Raw genomic sequence first — 19084 nt, forward strand, 5'->3', positions numbered from 1 at the left:
AAATATAATGACTCTGATTCTATGCTTGTGACTTCAGTGGTGTCAATTTAGTGCCACTTTTTATCAACTGGGGACTCTCCTCAATGTCTTAGCTAACAGTGGTGTTTATGTCTAAGGTTTCACATTTTCATGTACATTTACTTGTTATATATTATGTAAATACAGTCCCACATGCGAAATTGTCACAGGATTGAAATAATCAACTTACTAAATGTCTAGCAAGATAGGCTGGAAACCATACCGCTATCTTAATATTTAATGCTAAAGCACAAGATTCACTGTCATGAGATTACTTTATTTCCTTTAGCAAGGAAAGGAATTACTGTTGTAGCCGATAACCACTATCTTTGTTTTACATCTTCCTTACCACCCAATAAATGTTTCTATTTAAAAAACGAAGGCAGATGCACACTGTCTGACAGTCTTTTGTATTACACTCCCGAGCTGCCTGGCACCTGAAGGATGCCTCTTTAGAAGGTGGCTGTTAGCAAAATGATGCTTCAGAAGAGGCTTGTGCTCCGACATGCACAGTGCCCAAATATCTGTGTAATTAGGAGGGAGTCAGTAACTTCAAGAAGTTAATGTCCTACAACAAATGCTGACAGCAACTGACGGCACCTCCCAACCCATTGCAGTGCAAAGGAAATACGAGAAATCATGAGACCACAGAAACCTGATCTGCTTAGTTCGGCTCCGTTCTGGACTACGATTGCATAGGCCATCGGTCTGCATCTCAGCTCCTTAAACCCTGGTTTGATCATTTATGCTGGACCGGCGATACTTTGGGTTTATGGTCACTGTTGTTCTTTAAAGTAGACCAGGGGGTTGAGCAAAAAGGTAAAACTATTTTCTTGTAATGTTAATTGAAATTACTAATGACCATACAAAATGTAATTTTTTTCAAATGAAAGGAAACATTAGCTGGACTCAGACTGTGTGTAAACCACTGCATTCATTTTGTCTTTGAACTGTGCAAGAACATGAACATACAATCAATAGAAATGTTATTAATAGATAATGGGAAAAGTTCTCAAGAGCCACATAATGGAGACATGGAAAATTGATGAAAATAGAGCTTATAACCCATTCAACATTAGCAAGACCAATAGGGAGATAAACGCACTGTCCATCTCACATATGTAGCACAGCCAAATTACGTGGGCTGGTGACTGAAAGCGGACAGATATCTCTGCACGAAGGACTATCTTTAGAAGCAGTAGAGAGCTGACAACTAACAGTAAATGTAGATAGCTCACACAAACTGAACCATCTTTTCTCTAGTGGTTGGAAATATGTCCAAGGAAAAAAGGACAGATGACCAAGGCTATACCTATTCTTCTATAAGCAATACACTTTTCCTCCATCTCATTTAGATTGGTCTTATCTTTTGCTTGGAGGAGAGAATAAAAATGAAGAGGGATTTAATTTCTGATACGGACACTACTTCTACCATAGATGAAAATTGGAGTTTTGCTCATTCACACTTAAGCCTGAATTTGGTATTCAGACAATCAGAAATGTTTCTGCAGGTAAGTAAATCCCAATGCCTCTACATCTGTATGGCAAGGAATATTCCAAATTTTACTCTGGGTTTTAAGCACATTTTATCAAGCCTCATTAATAACCCAAAGCATGGGTGACTCAGTGATTTAGTATATTGCTGCCTCTGAATGGCTGGATTCAAGTCCTGCCATAGATCACAGCAAACAATGTAGAGTATCTTGGTCCAAGTTACAGAACTATCATCTACTTTGGTACTTAAGTACTATTACTAGCATTGCTAGACCATTAAACTGATGGAGCAAATTAAGCTCACTATATTAAGTCTTACACAAAAGAATAAGTCTGAAATAAAATGTGAAACATTTAACAGGATCTTCTTTTTCTATCTCCTTAGGTTGGACACAACTTTTAAAATGAGGCATTCCAAAAATTAGTATCAATTTTTCTAAATGCGTGTTAATTTCTTATTTATTTCAGGCTTTACTAGAGACTCAAAATTTACTGCGCACTCAGGTTGCAAATTTTACCTTCAACCTTGGATTTTCAGGAAAATTTTACCACACAGGTAAGAAGGAACTTCATGCTCTCAGGTAGCTGCCGTTAAATAGGTGACAGGATTTTAAGCCTAGCTTTAAACATGCCCTTTTTAAATAACATGTTGACTCAGTGGAGCAGTGGGAAATACATGCTCCACCATTTTAGCATCCAATGTCTCATTCAGTGTCCAAAGGTAGGCTACGGATGACCTTCTCAGGAACACACAGATGCCCATGGTGCTTCTCTGAAAGATATGTGGTAGTAAATCTTAGGGTTATAAAGGAGGCAAAGTAGCTGCGAAGTTCTCTATAATTCCACAAAAGACAGGACAGCACAAGATTTAATATATTAAGGTTTTTTCCAGTATGATGAAATATAAAAGATTGGAAAAATCATGTCTCGTAACCTCTGAAGAGGCGGAAGTATTTGAATGGGAGGCACAAGATTTTGTTACAACTGTAAAGGTAGTCTTTCTCAGGGGTCTGCAAATTGGGAGGGATGATAAAAGGAAAACAAGATTAAAAGAAATTTGTATTGAAACCCTGCTCCTTCCACACTTCATGCAATAACAAAGTGCACACTTGCACTGTGTTTCAGTGGAAGATTAGGTGCTTTTACATTTCTTCCTCCTGACTCCTTTCTTTTGCTCCATTTCTCCACAGCACAATGCCCCCCCCCCCTTTTTTTTTCTTCCCCTCCTCCTTTGCCTTCTCCTTAACATTTTGCTGCACCTCCGTTCAGGCTTCCCTCTGCTGCTACCGAGCCATGCTGCTCCCTAGTCCTGCTAAGGCAAAAAAAAAGACATACTCAGCAACTCACTTCAAAGGAGACACCCCCTGTCCTCCTTTCCAAACCCCATACCCTTTCCACATTTGAAGACCAGCTCCAAAAACATCAGCTGTCAACCCATTCAGCCACATTTAGTGAGACTCGCTGAGTAATGCTAGGGAAGTTGAGAAGCTTATCTGGAGCAGAGAGCAGAGGAGGAGGCATTACAGCAGCAAGAAGATGGGAGGGTAAGTTTAAAAGCTAGGAGCAATGCAGTCCCAGCTGTCACGGGCCATGAGGTAGCTGTGGAGTAAGGCAGGTCACCCCTTTCAGTGTAGGTGTAGCAGTTCTTCCCTTTCCATTGCTGGTATTTGAACACCAAACCAATGAGCTTACCCAGCTCTTATGTCTCCATTTCACCAGCCATTAGGAGAGTACAGAGGTCCCTGGGAGAAGGGGAGATGAGGAAGCTTATGAAGGCAAATACAAAATTATGTATTTGTATCACTGCCACTTTCAAAGTCCAGGCTGTTTTCCCTTTGTGCAAGCACATAATGCTAAGCAACTGCTGCTCAGGAAACCTTACAGACTAAAGATATAGTCTGGAGAGCCTGAGAAAAATGAGCAGTAGAGAGAGATGGAATTACTTGCCTGGGGTCATATAACAAGCCAGTGGCAGACCTGTGATTAGAGAGCAACTTCGGAGACAGAACTTCCATATTCTCATCACTCCATCTTGACCTGCCTGTGTAGTTACTCCTTCTGGAGATTAATTGGGCACACATGTAATACAGCAAAACAAACAAAAATAGCCCAAGGCTCCAAGCCACTCTAAAGTAGGATGCTGCACGGTTGTGGCCATCTACAGAGTGAAGCTGGTATCAGTCATTACAGTGTCCACTGCAGAGTAAGGTAATTTAGGAGGGGAGGAGGTAGAGAAAGTGGTAATTTATTATAAATACTATGATGCACTGAACAGTGGTTGGCACAAAACATGCAGCCTTTCTACAAAATCAAACCCCTGACCTGCCGATATATTTTGTTTTCATTCATGCCAATGGCCTCCATATTGTTGTCACAGGTTTTTTTGCCCAGCTGATATAATGCTGACCAATTTCAGATTTGCTACTGCTGTAGAGAGAGAAAATAGAAGAATGTGCATGTGTGCCTGTCCTCCTAAGGCTCTCAAGGCTTACAAAAATAGCACAGAACTACTTAATGAGTTGAAGCATGTCATTGCCTCCATTAAGGGACATGCTGCTGCCTGTACTCAGCGATGCATCCGAGTTTTTAAGTGAACATTTCATTTAGAAGTTGGTGGTGGTGTTTTTTCATATCAGCTTAGTGGAAAGGTTTCAAGGTATTCTCCATGCAATATACGCTTTATTGACTCATTATAAATAAAACATGGAAAGGTATTCTTTAATTACTGCAAATGTGGCTTGTTTACCCAAAGAAGCTTTTAGTATCAGATATTCAACATGTTTTATTAGCGCACTGCAACTGCTGTGCCTTATTGACTTCCTTAACATGTGATTTTGCTCTCCTTTCCAAAACTTGGATCATTTTAAAACTACAGGAGGGAGATGAGCATGGCAACATGTTGGCAGATTAAGCAGTTATACATTTTCATCAGAAGATGTTGCCAACATCTGTACTACAAATAGCAATTCTAGCTGGTATGCCTGCGCACAAGTACAATGGGTGACACATCAGCCTCACTGCTCATCGTCCCACCACCACCACTCCCTTTGGCGGCACCAGTAAACTATGCACTGTAGACCTAACGCTATTAGCAAAAAACTGAGTAGAGCCTATTAGTTGTGCAGTTTTAGCAAACACTTTCTACTTACTCGTGCTGTGGCAATAGAAATTGAGATGTCCGCAGGATTTGCATTTAAGATTTGTAAGATTTTTGACAGCAGCTTCAAACTTAGTTTCAGTTTTGAACTCAAGACCTCTAAGTTACGGTTGTAGTTTTAAAATATGGGATTATATACTATGCGCAATCAAACTCTGAATTATTACCTACCTGTGGAAAGCGCATTCTGCATCTCAAAGCAGATATGTGTTCACCTCCTTGATTGTAGGTCTACCACATTTTTTGGATTTCATGTTAAAATGGTAATCGGAAGTTATATAAAGAAAGTTGATTGTGCAAGAAATTAAAACCCCAAAATCCCTTGTTTTGCCTCCAATACACTGAATAAGGGATCAGGCAAAAATATTTAAACAATATAAGCACTGACCAAATGCTCCTTTAAATATTTGCATGAGATTTTTTGGAAATAACACTACTTAAGAATTTATAAAAAAACAACACTTTTTTTAAAGGCTTGTAAAGGAAATTATCCTCAAATGCAACACCCCCACCAAATGTTAAACTTCCAACCTTTCTGTTTCAGCTCTGGCATTACAGGGTAGGATTGTTTTTGTTTAAACAGGAAAGTGTTATACTTTATCTTGTTTGATTTTTGGTAAAAAAAATGTGCAATGTTTGATTAGTTGTATAGAAATTTACAAAGAAATCAGTAGGAAAAAATAGGATTTTAATATATAGTTTTTGCATAATGAAATTATTTCAAGAACTATACTTTACTTCAAATGTTATTAAGGCATTAAATTATACTTTTACCCAAGTCTTATGTCAAGTGATTGTGATTCTTCATATATTTCAAATATCCACTTTTTTCCTCTTCATCCCCACCTTCAGTTTTCTGCCTCTGGGTTACCAAAGGGATCTTCAATGGCTTCACAAACTCCTATTCCTTTCTCTTCTGTCCTATTTTGAAAGCCCGTATTAAGTTTCTTCCCCCAATCACATTTCCCTTGCATGTGCTGGGGTGACCGCAAGTGAACCACATATCCCAAGAAGCAAGAGCAGTCATTTAACGGATGCAGTTTACAGATGTTTTGAAGGAAGCAGCAGACATTCACAGAAGGAGCAGCCATTGGTCCTTTCTTTTCAATAAGAAAGAAAGAATAACTTAGAAAACAAGGTTGTTTTCTTTTTCAAGGAGCACACTCATCAGCAGAGGCAACTTTCTTCGAACTTGCAGAGTGCTGCAAAGAGGAGAGTAAAGTGATTCAGTGACACCAGAACAAAGCTTCAAAGTAATGGTCCCCTTGTGTAGCAGCATTCTTCAAAAAATACTGCAGAAATGAAAAATAAAAATAAGGAGGTGAAGTGCATGCACCAAACAGCCATCTCTGTATGTTCCTGCCTCATGCCACGAAAGTAAACAGCGACATCCACGGAGCATTTTCTTCCAATGAGTTTTGCAAAACACTGAAAGGCTTGTAAGAAGAAGGAAAAAAAAAAAAAAATCTACATTTGCATCAGTAGGCTGATTTTGACAATTATTTCTCTGACTGAAGCTAAATAAAAGTATTTTAATGGTAAAGAAACGAGAAAGGCTGCTAATAAACTGAATATTATTTAGTAATTGGAGGGTGAAGTTACTGACACGTAACTTTGCCTTTCCAATTTGAAAAAGCACTGCAGACATGTGTCTGCAGATGGTGGAAGCAGCATTGTATTGTTTCTCAAATGGAAGGTTTTCCTTGCTATAACCACACATGCTCGCTTCTGCTTGAAGTAGATACTCCTCACTAACACAGGAGTTTTTATTGTTTTTAATTCAAGATTAAGCCTGGCAAAAATTGAATACTGAACCACAGGAAACAACATTTGAAACCCCTTTGCCATTACAGCTTCATGTTTTCCACCTAATTATATTTTGAAACTATTGCAAACTTGTTTCACATGTAACCAGAAATTATCAGATTTCAATTTTCCGAAGCTAATAATGAGGTAGCTATGAGTCGGGGTGGGGAGGGGGGGTGGCAAGACAGGCATCACTTTGTGATGCCGCCTTGGCCAGCTACAACTGCTTGCTGTCTGGCAGGACCAAAGCAGGTAGGTAAATGTCCATCCAATCTTCACCTTCACGGGGAGCCTGAACTTCTAAATACTCTTAGTGCATTACATAGCGCAACAATCAGCCCTCGAAAACTTATTCTTGTTAGAATTGCTGTCAGTTAACACCATGCCAGGAATAGAAAAGGCTAGCTACCATCCATGGCAATTCACCTCACTCCTTCTGTGATACCAGCATGGTGAGACATCCAGGCCAAGGACGCTAGGTTTTATGGCAGCCTCTTCTGTGTTTATAAAACAATTATAAGCATTTTCTGTTGTTGCTTCTCTATGACCTTTTTATTTTCCACTTTGTTTTGCAGGGACTGAAGAGGAAGATGAAGGTGATGACCTGCTATTAAGATCTGTGCATGAGTTTTGGTGGTTTCCCCATATGTGGAGTCACATGCAGCCTCACCTCTTTCACAATGAGTCGTCACTGGTGGAGCAGATGATCCTCAACAAAGAGTTTGCAATAGTGAGTAAAAGTTACAAAAGATTCACTAGGATACCTTTGCATATTAGAGCCATTCTTTCCAAGCTCTTTTTATGTTTGTCTATATTACACACACACATATATATATATTTATATAGCTATGCAAGTAAGGCAGCAAGATTGGAAACTCAGCCCTAAAAAAAGCCTTTCTGTGGCTCAAACTCAGGGTGAATTTTGTCTTAGCCTTTTTCACTGACACAAGCTTTCTGGAGAGGTAGCAGCCCTTCATCCAAGCCACCTTGTGAGACCACAGGGATCAGAAGCAGTGAAATCTCAGCAGATATCAGCTGGCCTTTTAAGCTTTAGGAGGGAGAAAGTTGCAGTGAAGCCTAAATGTTGTTTATGGTTTGTGAGAAATCTTAAAGCTAATGAAGCAAATACGTGAAGATGCTGGATTTCACTGTGCTTTTTTTAGATGACCTGCTTGAAAAATATGCTTTTTATGTAGCTAACCTGTTGCTAATATTTATAGATAATGACATTTCATTTTTGCTCATTTGTGGTGTTAACTTACAAGAGCTATCCTCCTAGCATTACCCAGAGCTCAGAGTACTTGTACTCCAAGGTCAGGTGGAAAACAAACCATTTAGAGTCCTTTCAGGGTAATTCTGCTTGCTTATTGAGCATGACAAAGAAAACCTGGAATCTATAAATGCTCGCTTTGGCAAAAGACACTGTGTTGTCTTTGACAAGGTGTAGAAGTGCCAAGCAACCAGAGCCACTCAAAAGAGCAGAGTGACACAGTGGGGCTTTCTCTGCTGCTCAGGGAACACCAGTCTCAGCCTTTCGCAGCTCAGAAAGGCCAGCCAGCAGCTGCCCCTTCCTCCCGTCCCTCACATGAGACAAGGCCTGTCAGGAAACTGGCAGAGGCAGACGCCTGAACAAGTGGTTGGAAGCAAATTATTCCCTTGTTTACAAAAATATTTTCCTAACAACCTTTAAAGGAAATTAATTAAAAATGGCTTAACTGTTTACTCTTCTTGGCAGACTTCCCCCCCCTTCCCAGCTCCTGCTTGGCAGGCTGTTAGTGCAGAGGCATTTTGGATGACGGCTTTTCCTTTCTACACTTCTTTACTGGCGGCCTTTTGTGTAGCCTGGCCCAGAGACTCAAATATAGTTGAGAGTTTAAATGCGAGAGTAATTCTTGAAATAATCTGTATCTCAAAAATACATGGTCCATTCATCTTTAAACCTATGGGGAAATTCTCCCAGTATTTTCAGGAAACATGAAGTCCTCTAGGTCAAACCACCTTTAGGAGTAAAATCTATAGCATAGCCTGAACACAGGGCTTGTGATAGAATCTGTTTGCAACTTCAACTACACAAAGATAAAGCCCATGTTGCTATCATCACTGAAGGGTCAAGACTCCTTAGGGTGCCTATAAATAAGGAGCTGATGTCAGTGAAAGGCTGCTGTTATTACAGTTTTATTTCCTGCTAACATTTGGACAGGGGTTGTACCAACCTCTTAACCTTGAATCTATATGAGCTGTATAATTTACTTATGAGAACATTTCTTTTCAAAAGGCTTCCTGTGAAGTCCTCTCTGTGGGAGAAATTTATCTTCCTGATATGACAACCTTCCCGATAGCTATCAGAGAGGTCCCAGCCATGACTTCAGAGTAGTTTTGTATCCTCTCCTGCTTTCTCATCCTCAGCATCATAGCTTAGAAAGGAAATCCCTGTACAGCTGCACTTCCATAAGTCCTCCAAAGCTAAAGCAATCCCCTTTTCATTATTCTTGCACCTCACAGTGTGGATCCAAACTTCAATTAGAGATCTAGAACAATACATAGAAAATCTGCTTGATGTTACATATGTTTTATTTGTTTTCTAATATCTTTATTTTGTATTGTACTCGGGGAACACAGCTTGGTGCCAATGCCATTTTCTCTTGCATTTCCCATTTATTGACCATATCTCCCCACCTCCTGTTTTAGGGACAGGTAGTTTCACAAACTGAAACTTTGTGTCAGTTTCTGCAAAGAAAGCCACAATAATTATTTGGAAGTACGATCACATTCATTCTTCACCTAATATGGTATTTCTTCATTTATTTTTTTAAACATGGCTAAGAAGGTAACAAGGTCTTCAGGGTGGGACAGCACATCATTATACCTGAGAATAACAGTCGAAGTTGCTTTAAGATCCCAAATACCACAACAAAAATTCTGTCCATTAAGACCTGTTGGCTCCTCCTGGCTTTACCATTTTAGAGGAAAGCTAAAACAGATCACACTGTCCAGAAACCTGCACTCAAATCCCTTCACAGTCATCAGTTTCTTCATGCAAGGGAGTATCAGACTTGGGATTGATGTTGTTCACTGGGGAAGAGGTTTCATGAAGGGAATGTCTTTTTCTTAAGTATTGTGGATTAAAATCAAGTTAATAAACACAAGCCAGTGCACCTGAAACTATTTCATTTTGCATGGAGCTATAAATGTACATAAGCACAATTTTTATTGGCTCTTGTATTTACACTGCATGCATAATCTTTGGTTTGCAGGAGCTCAAATACACATACAGTCTGCTGAACACAGGCAAGAAATACAGGTGTTGCAGCTGGCAACTAGATAAAAGACCTCGTTCTGTTTTACAGATATATCCATACCTCATAATGGTGCTTTATAAAATGGGGGGTTGCAATTGCAGCCTGCCTCAAATACCTGTATCACAAAATACATGTAGAAATTGGATATCTAAACAGTTTTCTATACATACAACTAATTGCTAATTAGGTATCTAATTGCCTTGATTTCAGTGCAGATATGCATACCTCTATCTGGGGCTTAGTAAAAATCAACAGTCTTTAAAAGATTCCCTTAGGTGTGAATTGCTTGTGAACCAGGAGACTGCCTTTAACAAGAGCCCTCCAAATGATTATATTTTATGTGTCACTGAGATATTTATCATTTTTACTGTTTCATGCCCCGCTGGTGAGAGGAAGAGACTTTCTCAGCTTTCATAGATGTTTTTGCCCCACTGCTCTGGATCCAGCGAGCAGCATGGGAAGTTTTGCCTGGCAAAACCCCTGTCCATGCGTGCCTGAGTGACAGGCCCCACAGCTGCCCCCATCCATAGCCCCATTCCCACAGCCCTCGCTGGCAAATCTCTTAATGTGCTCACGATATCCTCAGCCTCAGAGGAACAAGAGCCAGAGATTCTAACTGTGGTGAAGTCACAGACTACCCAGAACTTTGCTTTCCCAACGTCATCTTATTTGTGTAAATATGGATAGTATGCTTCAGAGCATAAGGAAATGCTAAGGAAATGGCAACTAACATTTATTTTGCTTATCACTTGGATTTGACTTCATCATATTTTGTGGTTGGTTTTGGTTTGAGGGTTCCCGCCCCCCCCCGCCCCCCTTATCAGAGGATCCCAAAATCCCTTTGAGACACTCATGGATTAAGTTTTGGATTAAATTTTGCAAACTGATAATGTCTCAAGCATTATTCTCCTTGTTTATAGGCAATGCAATTGATACACAAAGAGGTAAACAAATTGCTCAGGCAGAAGTCTCTGATAGTACATATCCCAGAAATAAAACTAAGTTTTCACTGCCATCTTTTAATCACGAGATATCCTTCCTCTTTCGTACATTCTTATCTGACAAAAACAAGGAGAATATATTTAATCCAAAGCCTGTAGCTCTTTATTTTGTTCCTCGATTTGTTTGCTCAGTGATTATCTTCTGTGCTCATTTGTGAGCACATGTGCCCAAGGCACAGCAGAGATACGGCACAAACTATCACTGACTGTAAAAAGGTAGCTGTGATCTGATATGAAGAAGTGAGAGAGAGAGACATATACGAACCAAACAAATCGATTTGGAGATACACATATACAAAACAAATCAATTCAGAGCCTGTCTAGTAACTCCTTGGCTTCAATTGCCTGTTTATAAACCAACTACAGGTGCACATTAGCACTTCCTCTGCCTAAAACTTCTGAGCTCCCCAAACCACAAAGAAATCATGAGCTTCTGACGTACCAATTAAATACCAAGAATATGAGGACCAGTGACCACATATCAAAGGCAATGTATCTATGTGTGATAAGAGAGTCTGATTTGTCCCACTATTAATATCTGTATTTAATGTTAGGAAGGAGACATGCCCACTAGAGATTGCCTCTAAAAATACTCTGTAAATGGTCTGCATATATCGGATAACACTGTCCTGTGCAGACAGGATGAGATTTATTCTGCCTAACCTGAAGGTCCTTCCAAAACAGTCCATCTTCATTAGTGCTTTTGTTCGTATCAGGAGCGTGCTTTGACAGCACACCTCTAAGACTGCCTCTACTTTCTCAGCTTTATTTGGTACCACACGCATGCAGAGTCTACGCATTTAATAGTCATGTATATGACATTTGTATATGACAAGTCAACGCTGGACTGCCTTTCTTCATTTCACACCCTCAGAAACCTGAGATCTTAAATCCCAACATCTTCTCTGCCTCTTGGTAGTCTGCTACAGTGCGAAGCATGCCTAGGACAGGAGTCGTGGTGGTATCTGGGAGACTCCTACGTAAGCCTGGTGAAAACCTGGCTTTTCCCATGTCCCTGTCAATCCTGCATCTGACGCCGACACCAGAAAACCTGCTTCATTAAGACCTTGTACTCTCTGCTCGGGACATTGTACAGCCACGTGACAAAGAAGCACAAAGGATGAAAAAACAACAGTGAAAGCAAATACCAACACACAAAGCCCCTAAACCTCAATAACAGTCACTTCTCTTTTGCTGAACTGTCTTGTCTAGCCAGAGAGATTTTAGGCAGATTTTTACAGTTTAGAATTGAACTAAAAGTAATTAAAAGCCTAAATATTTATTCTATAAAAGTTATCCAGAAATGTAAACCTTGAGAACAAAACCCATGTTTCCATAAAGGATAAAATACAATACAACATTTCTGTGAGTGCTGAGAAGCGAGAAAGTAGTAAATTCATTTCCCGAATAAGAGAAACTTTACTAAGTGTTTTAAACTGTCATCATAACATGTATTCTCTTATAGGAAATCTCACCCACATGCAGCAATATTCAAAATATATCTCAAAACTAAAAATACGCAAAGTTTATATAAATCTTTTAACTTTGGAAGGTAACATCTTTAGTAGTACTGAATTTACTCTATCACCTACCGTTGGACGAAGTCAAAAACTTTACCAAACTTATCTGAGGTTGTATTGTTAACCTTTTCATCTAATGAAAGTCTTTACACCAAAGGAAATACTGCAGTTCAACTGATTGTATGAAAAGATCTACAGTAGACCTAAGATTTAAAAAAATGAAAAGGTTGCTTTTTTAATCTTTCTCTGACAATGGCCAATACTAGATGTTGCTGTAAAACAAATCGCCAGCAATCTTTAAGAACCAGAACGCCAGTTGTGTTATAACAGTTATAGGTTTTGTTTCATTTTATTTCTTACTGCATTTAACAAGGAGATATAATAATTGGGGCAATCAAAACCTGGGGGTTTTCCATTGGACAAGATCCTGCTAGTATAAATAGTCAATCTTCCAGATGCTGTTTTCTTTCACATTTCCAACATCCACTCACAGAAAATCTGCTTCAGGACTGCAAACTTACTTGCTAAGAATATACCTCCTTCTGTAGAGCAGGGCTCTTTCTGCATTATCTGCCCTTCCTTCAGCAGAGGGTTTTTTTGCAAATGCAGGAAAAGTACACACAGCACACGCTGCCTCATGGCAAACAGCTCTCTTCTGTACAAATAGGAAGGTCAAAAGAGGTTAGGAGTTTCAAGCAAATCTTCACTTGCTTGAACGAAGCTGATAATTGAGGGAGATAAGCAGCCTTGGCAGATTGCTTCAGCCTGTCAGCTCAGCCGTAAAGGTAGCTGTCCTACGCCTGGGCTCTGGGCAAGGTTACTTTGGAGGGTGCGCAGATGAGCCAAGGCTGCACTGGCAGGACTATGAGTTTCCAGTTCCCATTGCTCTGGCTTGGGTGCATCAGCACGAGGGTGAGACAGCTCACATGAAGTGGCTGCCACCGGCCAGATGTGCTGGCCACATGCAGGCATCAAAGGGAGAGTTGTTTTGACTGGTAGCAGCCTGATCCGCACACCACATGCTCACTGGTAGGAGCATGGAGAACATGAGCTGGGCTCCTGGAGAGCATCTTCTAGTCTGCTCCAGCCTTTAAAACAAGGCACGTCACATGCTCCCAGACCGCTCCATGATGCAAACCAGTCCAAGGGAAGTAGGGACAACTGGGGGAATTCTCTGCCAAAAATGCAACAACTGTTTTAATCATCTTCCCCCTATCTCACAGGTTATAACAGTGATTCTCCTTTAATACTGAACTCATCCACTGCTGCAACTTCAGCTTGCACTGTCATTTAAATTGGAACTGAAAGTCCCTTAATGCACAAGTGAAATAGGGATACAAATCTAACCTGTCCAAAAGGCTCTAGGGTCCCAGCTTAAGCGTGCAAAGGAACATAATGCTGCTGTTCTCAGTGACAAAAAGGGCCAGAAGTTTTCCAAACCGAACAAATGCACAGTTTTTGAACAAATTTTGACATAAAGTCAATGGCAGTCTTGAATGTAAAAATAACCCAATAAAATCTTGTAGGAAATTGTTCCTTAGATTATATAAGAAAATGTACTGACTACAGGCATCTCCCATTTTGCCCAATAGCTTAGATTCAAATGTGTACTCCTCCTTTAACACATTAGTTCCCAATCCCAAACTAAATTTAACAACAAAATGAGAGGAAAAAAGGAAACAGAGCAAAAAAAAAAAAAAAAATCACTGAAAGAGGAAATAAAATATTTAATTTACCCAAGTAAACTTAACATAGAACTGACCAAAGAAAATCTGATTATTTGTTAGTTGTTTCTTCTTTAAAGTCCTATCGGGTATCTGAGTGACTGACATGCATTTGTGTGATGAAGTAAGTTATGTGCAGGATTTATTCAGAGGCTAATTAGCTTTTTATATTGAGAACTTATGAAAAGCTGCCTTATTTTTTTGAGAGTGGCAGATTACCATTTCACCATTCTGTTGCTATGGCAATACCAGCAGCAAATTGTAAGTAGGTAAACAGGATTTTGCATGTACTCATTCAGCTACCTACTTCTGGACACATCATTCAGAGCAGAGTTCATTATCCAGCTCAGGACACATTTGCCTTACATCTATGTGTCTCTATACTCCCCAACACTAGTTTCGTGAAGGTTTGTAGATTCACGTTAATACAGTATATTTAAGTTAACACAGTGTATTTGACAGCTTAAGAATCATAGACAACTCAGGCAGAGTAATAAATGGCCAGATTTTTCAGAAACCTTTAGATATAGCTTTTTCTTTTATATACATTCATGGCAAAAAAACCCCAAACAAACAAAAGAACAAACAACAGAGAAGAGAGTGATTTAACTCTTCTTATTATAGAGCTATTCCTCATTTCACCCTTAAACTGACTCATGCCTTTCAGGTAGGTAACATCATTAATAAGCATAAGTTACATTTTGCTCTCAGTAAATTACAAAATAGTGAGTTTGGGTTTCTTTTTTTCAAGATCAGTCAGTAACCTAAGATCTTAACTAATAAGGAATGGATAATTTTAAGTGGTTGCATTATGCAATGTATGACCAAGTGTTCCCCACAAATTTAACTTAATTTTTGTCAATGAACCAAAAGTCTTTCTTTGCAAAGCACGTAAAGATGCACAGCAGCACCTGCTGTTCTTGGAATTAAAATAATCAACAGCTCCTGGATAATGTGGGCAAAGAGAAGTGTGGGGGGGGAATAATCGTTTCACATTTTAGCCGTTTCCATTTTAGCCATTTCCCTCTGAACATCAATCTTATATGAACAGAAAACAGCTGACGTATCCTGCAGTACAAAGAGTAAAATGAATTCAATAAACACCCAGTGCGCGGGAAGGGATCTGGCCACAGCAGCAGGACACCCTGCAACCCAGAGATGCTGTGGGAGAGTGGGAAAAGGCTTTTAGTGGACCTGCTGGAAATGAGCCTCAGCAGGAGAAGAGGCAGAGCACAGCCTTTCTTTCCGCCAGGAGCCGATGATAAATGCTGGATGCGTTTCTCAACAGTCACTCAGGCCAATGAAACTAATTACCTCATTTTCACATGTATAGCTTACGCTTCAAATAATTTGCTCTCTTTTAAATATATGCCAGTCTATAGATGTGGTTATCAGGCCTCGTCATCAGATGGGGTTTTCAGACAGCCCACGCTAAGTTGGGCGCTGGAGGAATGAGGAGCAGAACAAAGGCAGGAGACCGTCAGGAGGGAAGGGAACATGCCCAGCACGCTCGCAGATAAGCTTCTTCCTTAATTCCTTCTGCCTGCACATTAACTACCTCACTGTGCCATCAGAAGGTATTTTCATGATAACCTATAGATTATATTCATGAAAATGCACATATTTCTTCATAGAAATGGAGCTAAATAAATATTTATGAAACGAAAAAAAGATGTCTGAGTCCAGCTTTTTTTGCTACTACCTCAATACCATGGGGAAAAAAAAAAATTTTTTTCAGAAGCTATGGGAGATATTTAATTTTTAAATCAGGAAGGAATCTTGCTCTTATTCCAGAAATAGGAAAGAAAAGTCCCACATCTCTCACTGTAACAATATTTTCCATCTGTTTTTACTGCTCTAATGTTGTTTGATAGCTTAGTCAGTAAGTAGCTCAGTTTACTGGATTACTTTTAAAGAGAACTAAACAGGTAGGATGCAAATTAAAATACACGCGATATGTAATGAACAGGCAGGCAAATCTATTCCGTATAACAGTAACGCAACATAATCCAAGGGGATTATTTATCACTCTGCAGTTATCAGACTAATTCCAGTTCCCCTCATCTCCCCTCCCATTTTTAGTTTGTGCTATGTACAAACAGATAGAAGTCTGTCCAAGGACAACAGCTTCTGAGATGCTGCTGTCTGCAGGAAAAAATAAGCTTTGAATAATTACACGTTCTTTTTCTGTTCCTAAATATATTCCTCCCTCTGCTGTGTTGCAGGAGCACGGCATACCGACTGGCATGGGGTACGCAGTCGCTCCGCACCACTCCGGGGTCTACCCTGTTCACATCCAGCTCTATGAGGCCTGGAAGAAGGTCTGGCACATCCGAGTGACCAGCACAGAAGAATACCCACACCTGAAGCCTGCACGGTACAGACGGGGCTTCATCCACAATGGCATCATGGTACACTGCATTTCCATGCTTCATAGCAATAGTACTTTAAGTGACTCAAAAGTATGCTATTTTTACCAAATGCTTCAAGTTTTACAGCAATCATTAAAATTCTCTGTGATCGAGGACTTGTAAGGATGCCAAAATAGCGCATTTGTTATGCGGCCAGTTTTAAAAAAAAAGGCACACAAACTCAGGCAACTGCAAATGTAATCCTCAGAAACTAAATGTACTTGTAGTCCCATCAACTATCAACTGAGTTACAAATGCATACTTGGAAATTCATTAAACTGCCTAAGACCTGTGTTTCAAGCTCTGGTTCATCTTTATGCATGAAAGGATTAGAAACCCACCACCTGGGAAGGTGAGCAGGTATAAGTAATCTCCTCCAGCAAGCGTGACACTTCTGAGGCCGAGGTTTCGTTCTGAGCTTTGCTTCTGAAACTCCCGGAGCCAGGGACCGGACACGTGCCCATCTCTCCCAGACCATGCATTTGCGCGAGGAGAGAAGGTTCCCCACGTACACACTACAACTGCATGAAGGGCAGGAGATTGTATTACGTTATTTAGCCTGTCTTACCAGTCAGCTGCAACCCTATAGATCGATGAAACACAAAAACTGAATATGAATAAGTCAAGTTAGAAATATTTCAAGGGCAGGTCCTGGGATGCTTTAAAGTCCCAGCTGACTTGAATATTGCCTATGCATATAGAGTCAAAATTGTGATCCCCTAAACAAGGCAAAAGGAACATCTTAATCAAAACAAAGAAGGTACTGCACAGAGTCCAATTACTATTGGAATAGAGTCAAATTCAGCAGTGCATTTGCACATGTATTAAAATGCTCTGCTGAATGAAGGTTTTATTTGTTTTTAACTGCAAAAACCCTGACTGGAGGGAAACAAAAGGCTTCCCCAGGTGAAATATGTCTCTGCATGGATTAGGCAATACCCATCAGCCCTGACAGTTGTTGTCTTTACTTTACCAGACCCCCTTTAATAGTACCCTGCTAATAATGTAACTAAACCATCTAGTTCTCCAAGATGAGTTTGTTTTCCCACGCCTGCTAGCTGGCTGGTTTCTGACCCGCAGCCTCTTGATTTATGATGGGAGGGGGAGATGACCTCGGGCTGGTCTCACACGAGCATCCCACCTGTCCCGTGCACATTTCACAAACAGGAATGAGGGGCTCTGTATGCTTTTCAGGACTGAGGAAAGTATGAAGTAACAGGTCTTTCATGGTCTGCAGCCTTGAATACAAATTCAATTCAATGTCTCAAGAACAGCAAGATTAATTGCCTGAGATAGCAAGGAGGCCAGGAAGCCCTATTTATCTGCTAATAAACTAACCTTGCTAAGGGAAGAGAGGTTTGGCTTTTTGTTTTCTTCCTCTTCCAAATGCCAGGAAACAAACACTTATTACGAGTGTATGAGCTGAATAAAGTCTGCATGAAAGCTCAGCACATGTGTGTCACAGCTTTTCAGAGCTGGCATCTGGAAGTGTCCATATCTGCAGGACCGAGTACAGAAGGTACAAAGGAGGCCATAAATAAACACGCCAGAGCAGAGAGGCAGAAGGGGTCGCGGTTTTGTTTCTGGAGTTGCTGGAAAGATTTGGGTGGCTGTGCCAGGGTAAGTTTGCAGACCAAAGTTAACATCTGCACTGTTATTTTGTTCTCAGGTGCTCCCTCGACAAACCTGTGGCCTTTTCACGCATACTATTTTTTACAAGGAATACCCTGGGGGTCCTCAGGAGCTGGACAAAAGCATCCAAGGAGGTGAACTCTTCCTCACCATTCTCCTGAATCCCGTAGGTACCTTCTCCTGCTATTTTTTTGGACACACTGACTAGCGGGGAGGAGGGAGGGAAGGGGAGAAGGAAATCAGTTTTCTTTGATCTTGTTTGGGAAATAAAAATCAAGACTGCTTGCTTTTGTAACAAGCAGTTTAAAAGCAAAGGAGCAAAATGTCTTTCACTAATTTCTAACTACAACTGTATGCAACAAGCTACTGGAAAACGCATTCATTTCAGCTCCATATTGTTTCCTAACCTGAAGCTGGGTCCCTGTGAGAGAAGGGCACGCTGACTTGTTTAACTAAGACTGAAAGAAACCAGTGTGGGTAGAGCAAACTGTGTGATCTTATTCCGTTTTGCCTTTTTTCCATAAGTTTGGCTCCTCAGGCACTCCTGGTATAGCTCGATGGAAACCCCAGGGCTCAGGCCTCATATCATTCCCCCACCACACTGGCTCTTAAAAATAGGGGGTTTGCAGCTAAAAAATACCCCAAGCAGTACATAGCCTTCTAATGAAGATTTCTGCTTTGCTCAGTGCTGCATTTCTTTTTCTCTGTCAACATTACATGAACCATAAAGTATATATATGCACACATACATATATAAACAACCAACGCATGTATAAACACACACATATATATGGTTTAATCAAAACTGCCACAGATGTTAAGGATGATTTGCAGAGCTGTCACGCAATTTTGCCTCTCACCTAATAAAGCGGTCTGAACTGCACTGCTCTAATATACACACGCATACACACATATGACGACACGATGTAGGTGCGTGCCTAGGTGTGGTTGGGCTTACTGAGGATCAAAGAGGAAAGCTACCTGACTGCAAACACTAGATTTAAGTCACAGTTCTCTTGCCT

The 19084-nt window shown here is 40.3% G+C and overlaps 1 protein-coding gene across 1 annotated transcript in view; it reads left to right on the forward strand.

Annotated features, from left to right (window-relative positions):
• The window catches only part of LOC104618530 (bifunctional heparan sulfate N-deacetylase/N-sulfotransferase 4), a gene marked incomplete at its 3' end in the record, with an annotated part of 47207 nt that extends 28979 nt beyond the window's left edge, over positions 1-18228 (forward strand). The window contains exons 2-5 of the mRNA XM_010284156.1: positions 1981-2068; positions 7051-7205; positions 16245-16430; positions 18100-18228. Of these exons, the coding sequence (XP_010282458.1) occupies positions 1981-2068; positions 7051-7205; positions 16245-16430; positions 18100-18228 (558 nt within the window). The remainder of the gene's footprint in view (positions 1-1980; positions 2069-7050; positions 7206-16244; positions 16431-18099) is intronic.
• Between the last annotated feature and the right edge of the window lie 856 nt (positions 18229-19084).

The sequence above is a fragment of the Phaethon lepturus genome, unplaced genomic scaffold (assembly GCF_000687285.1).
Source record: "Phaethon lepturus isolate BGI_N335 unplaced genomic scaffold, ASM68728v1 scaffold20423, whole genome shotgun sequence".
Taxonomy (NCBI): domain Eukaryota; kingdom Metazoa; phylum Chordata; class Aves; order Phaethontiformes; family Phaethontidae; genus Phaethon; species Phaethon lepturus.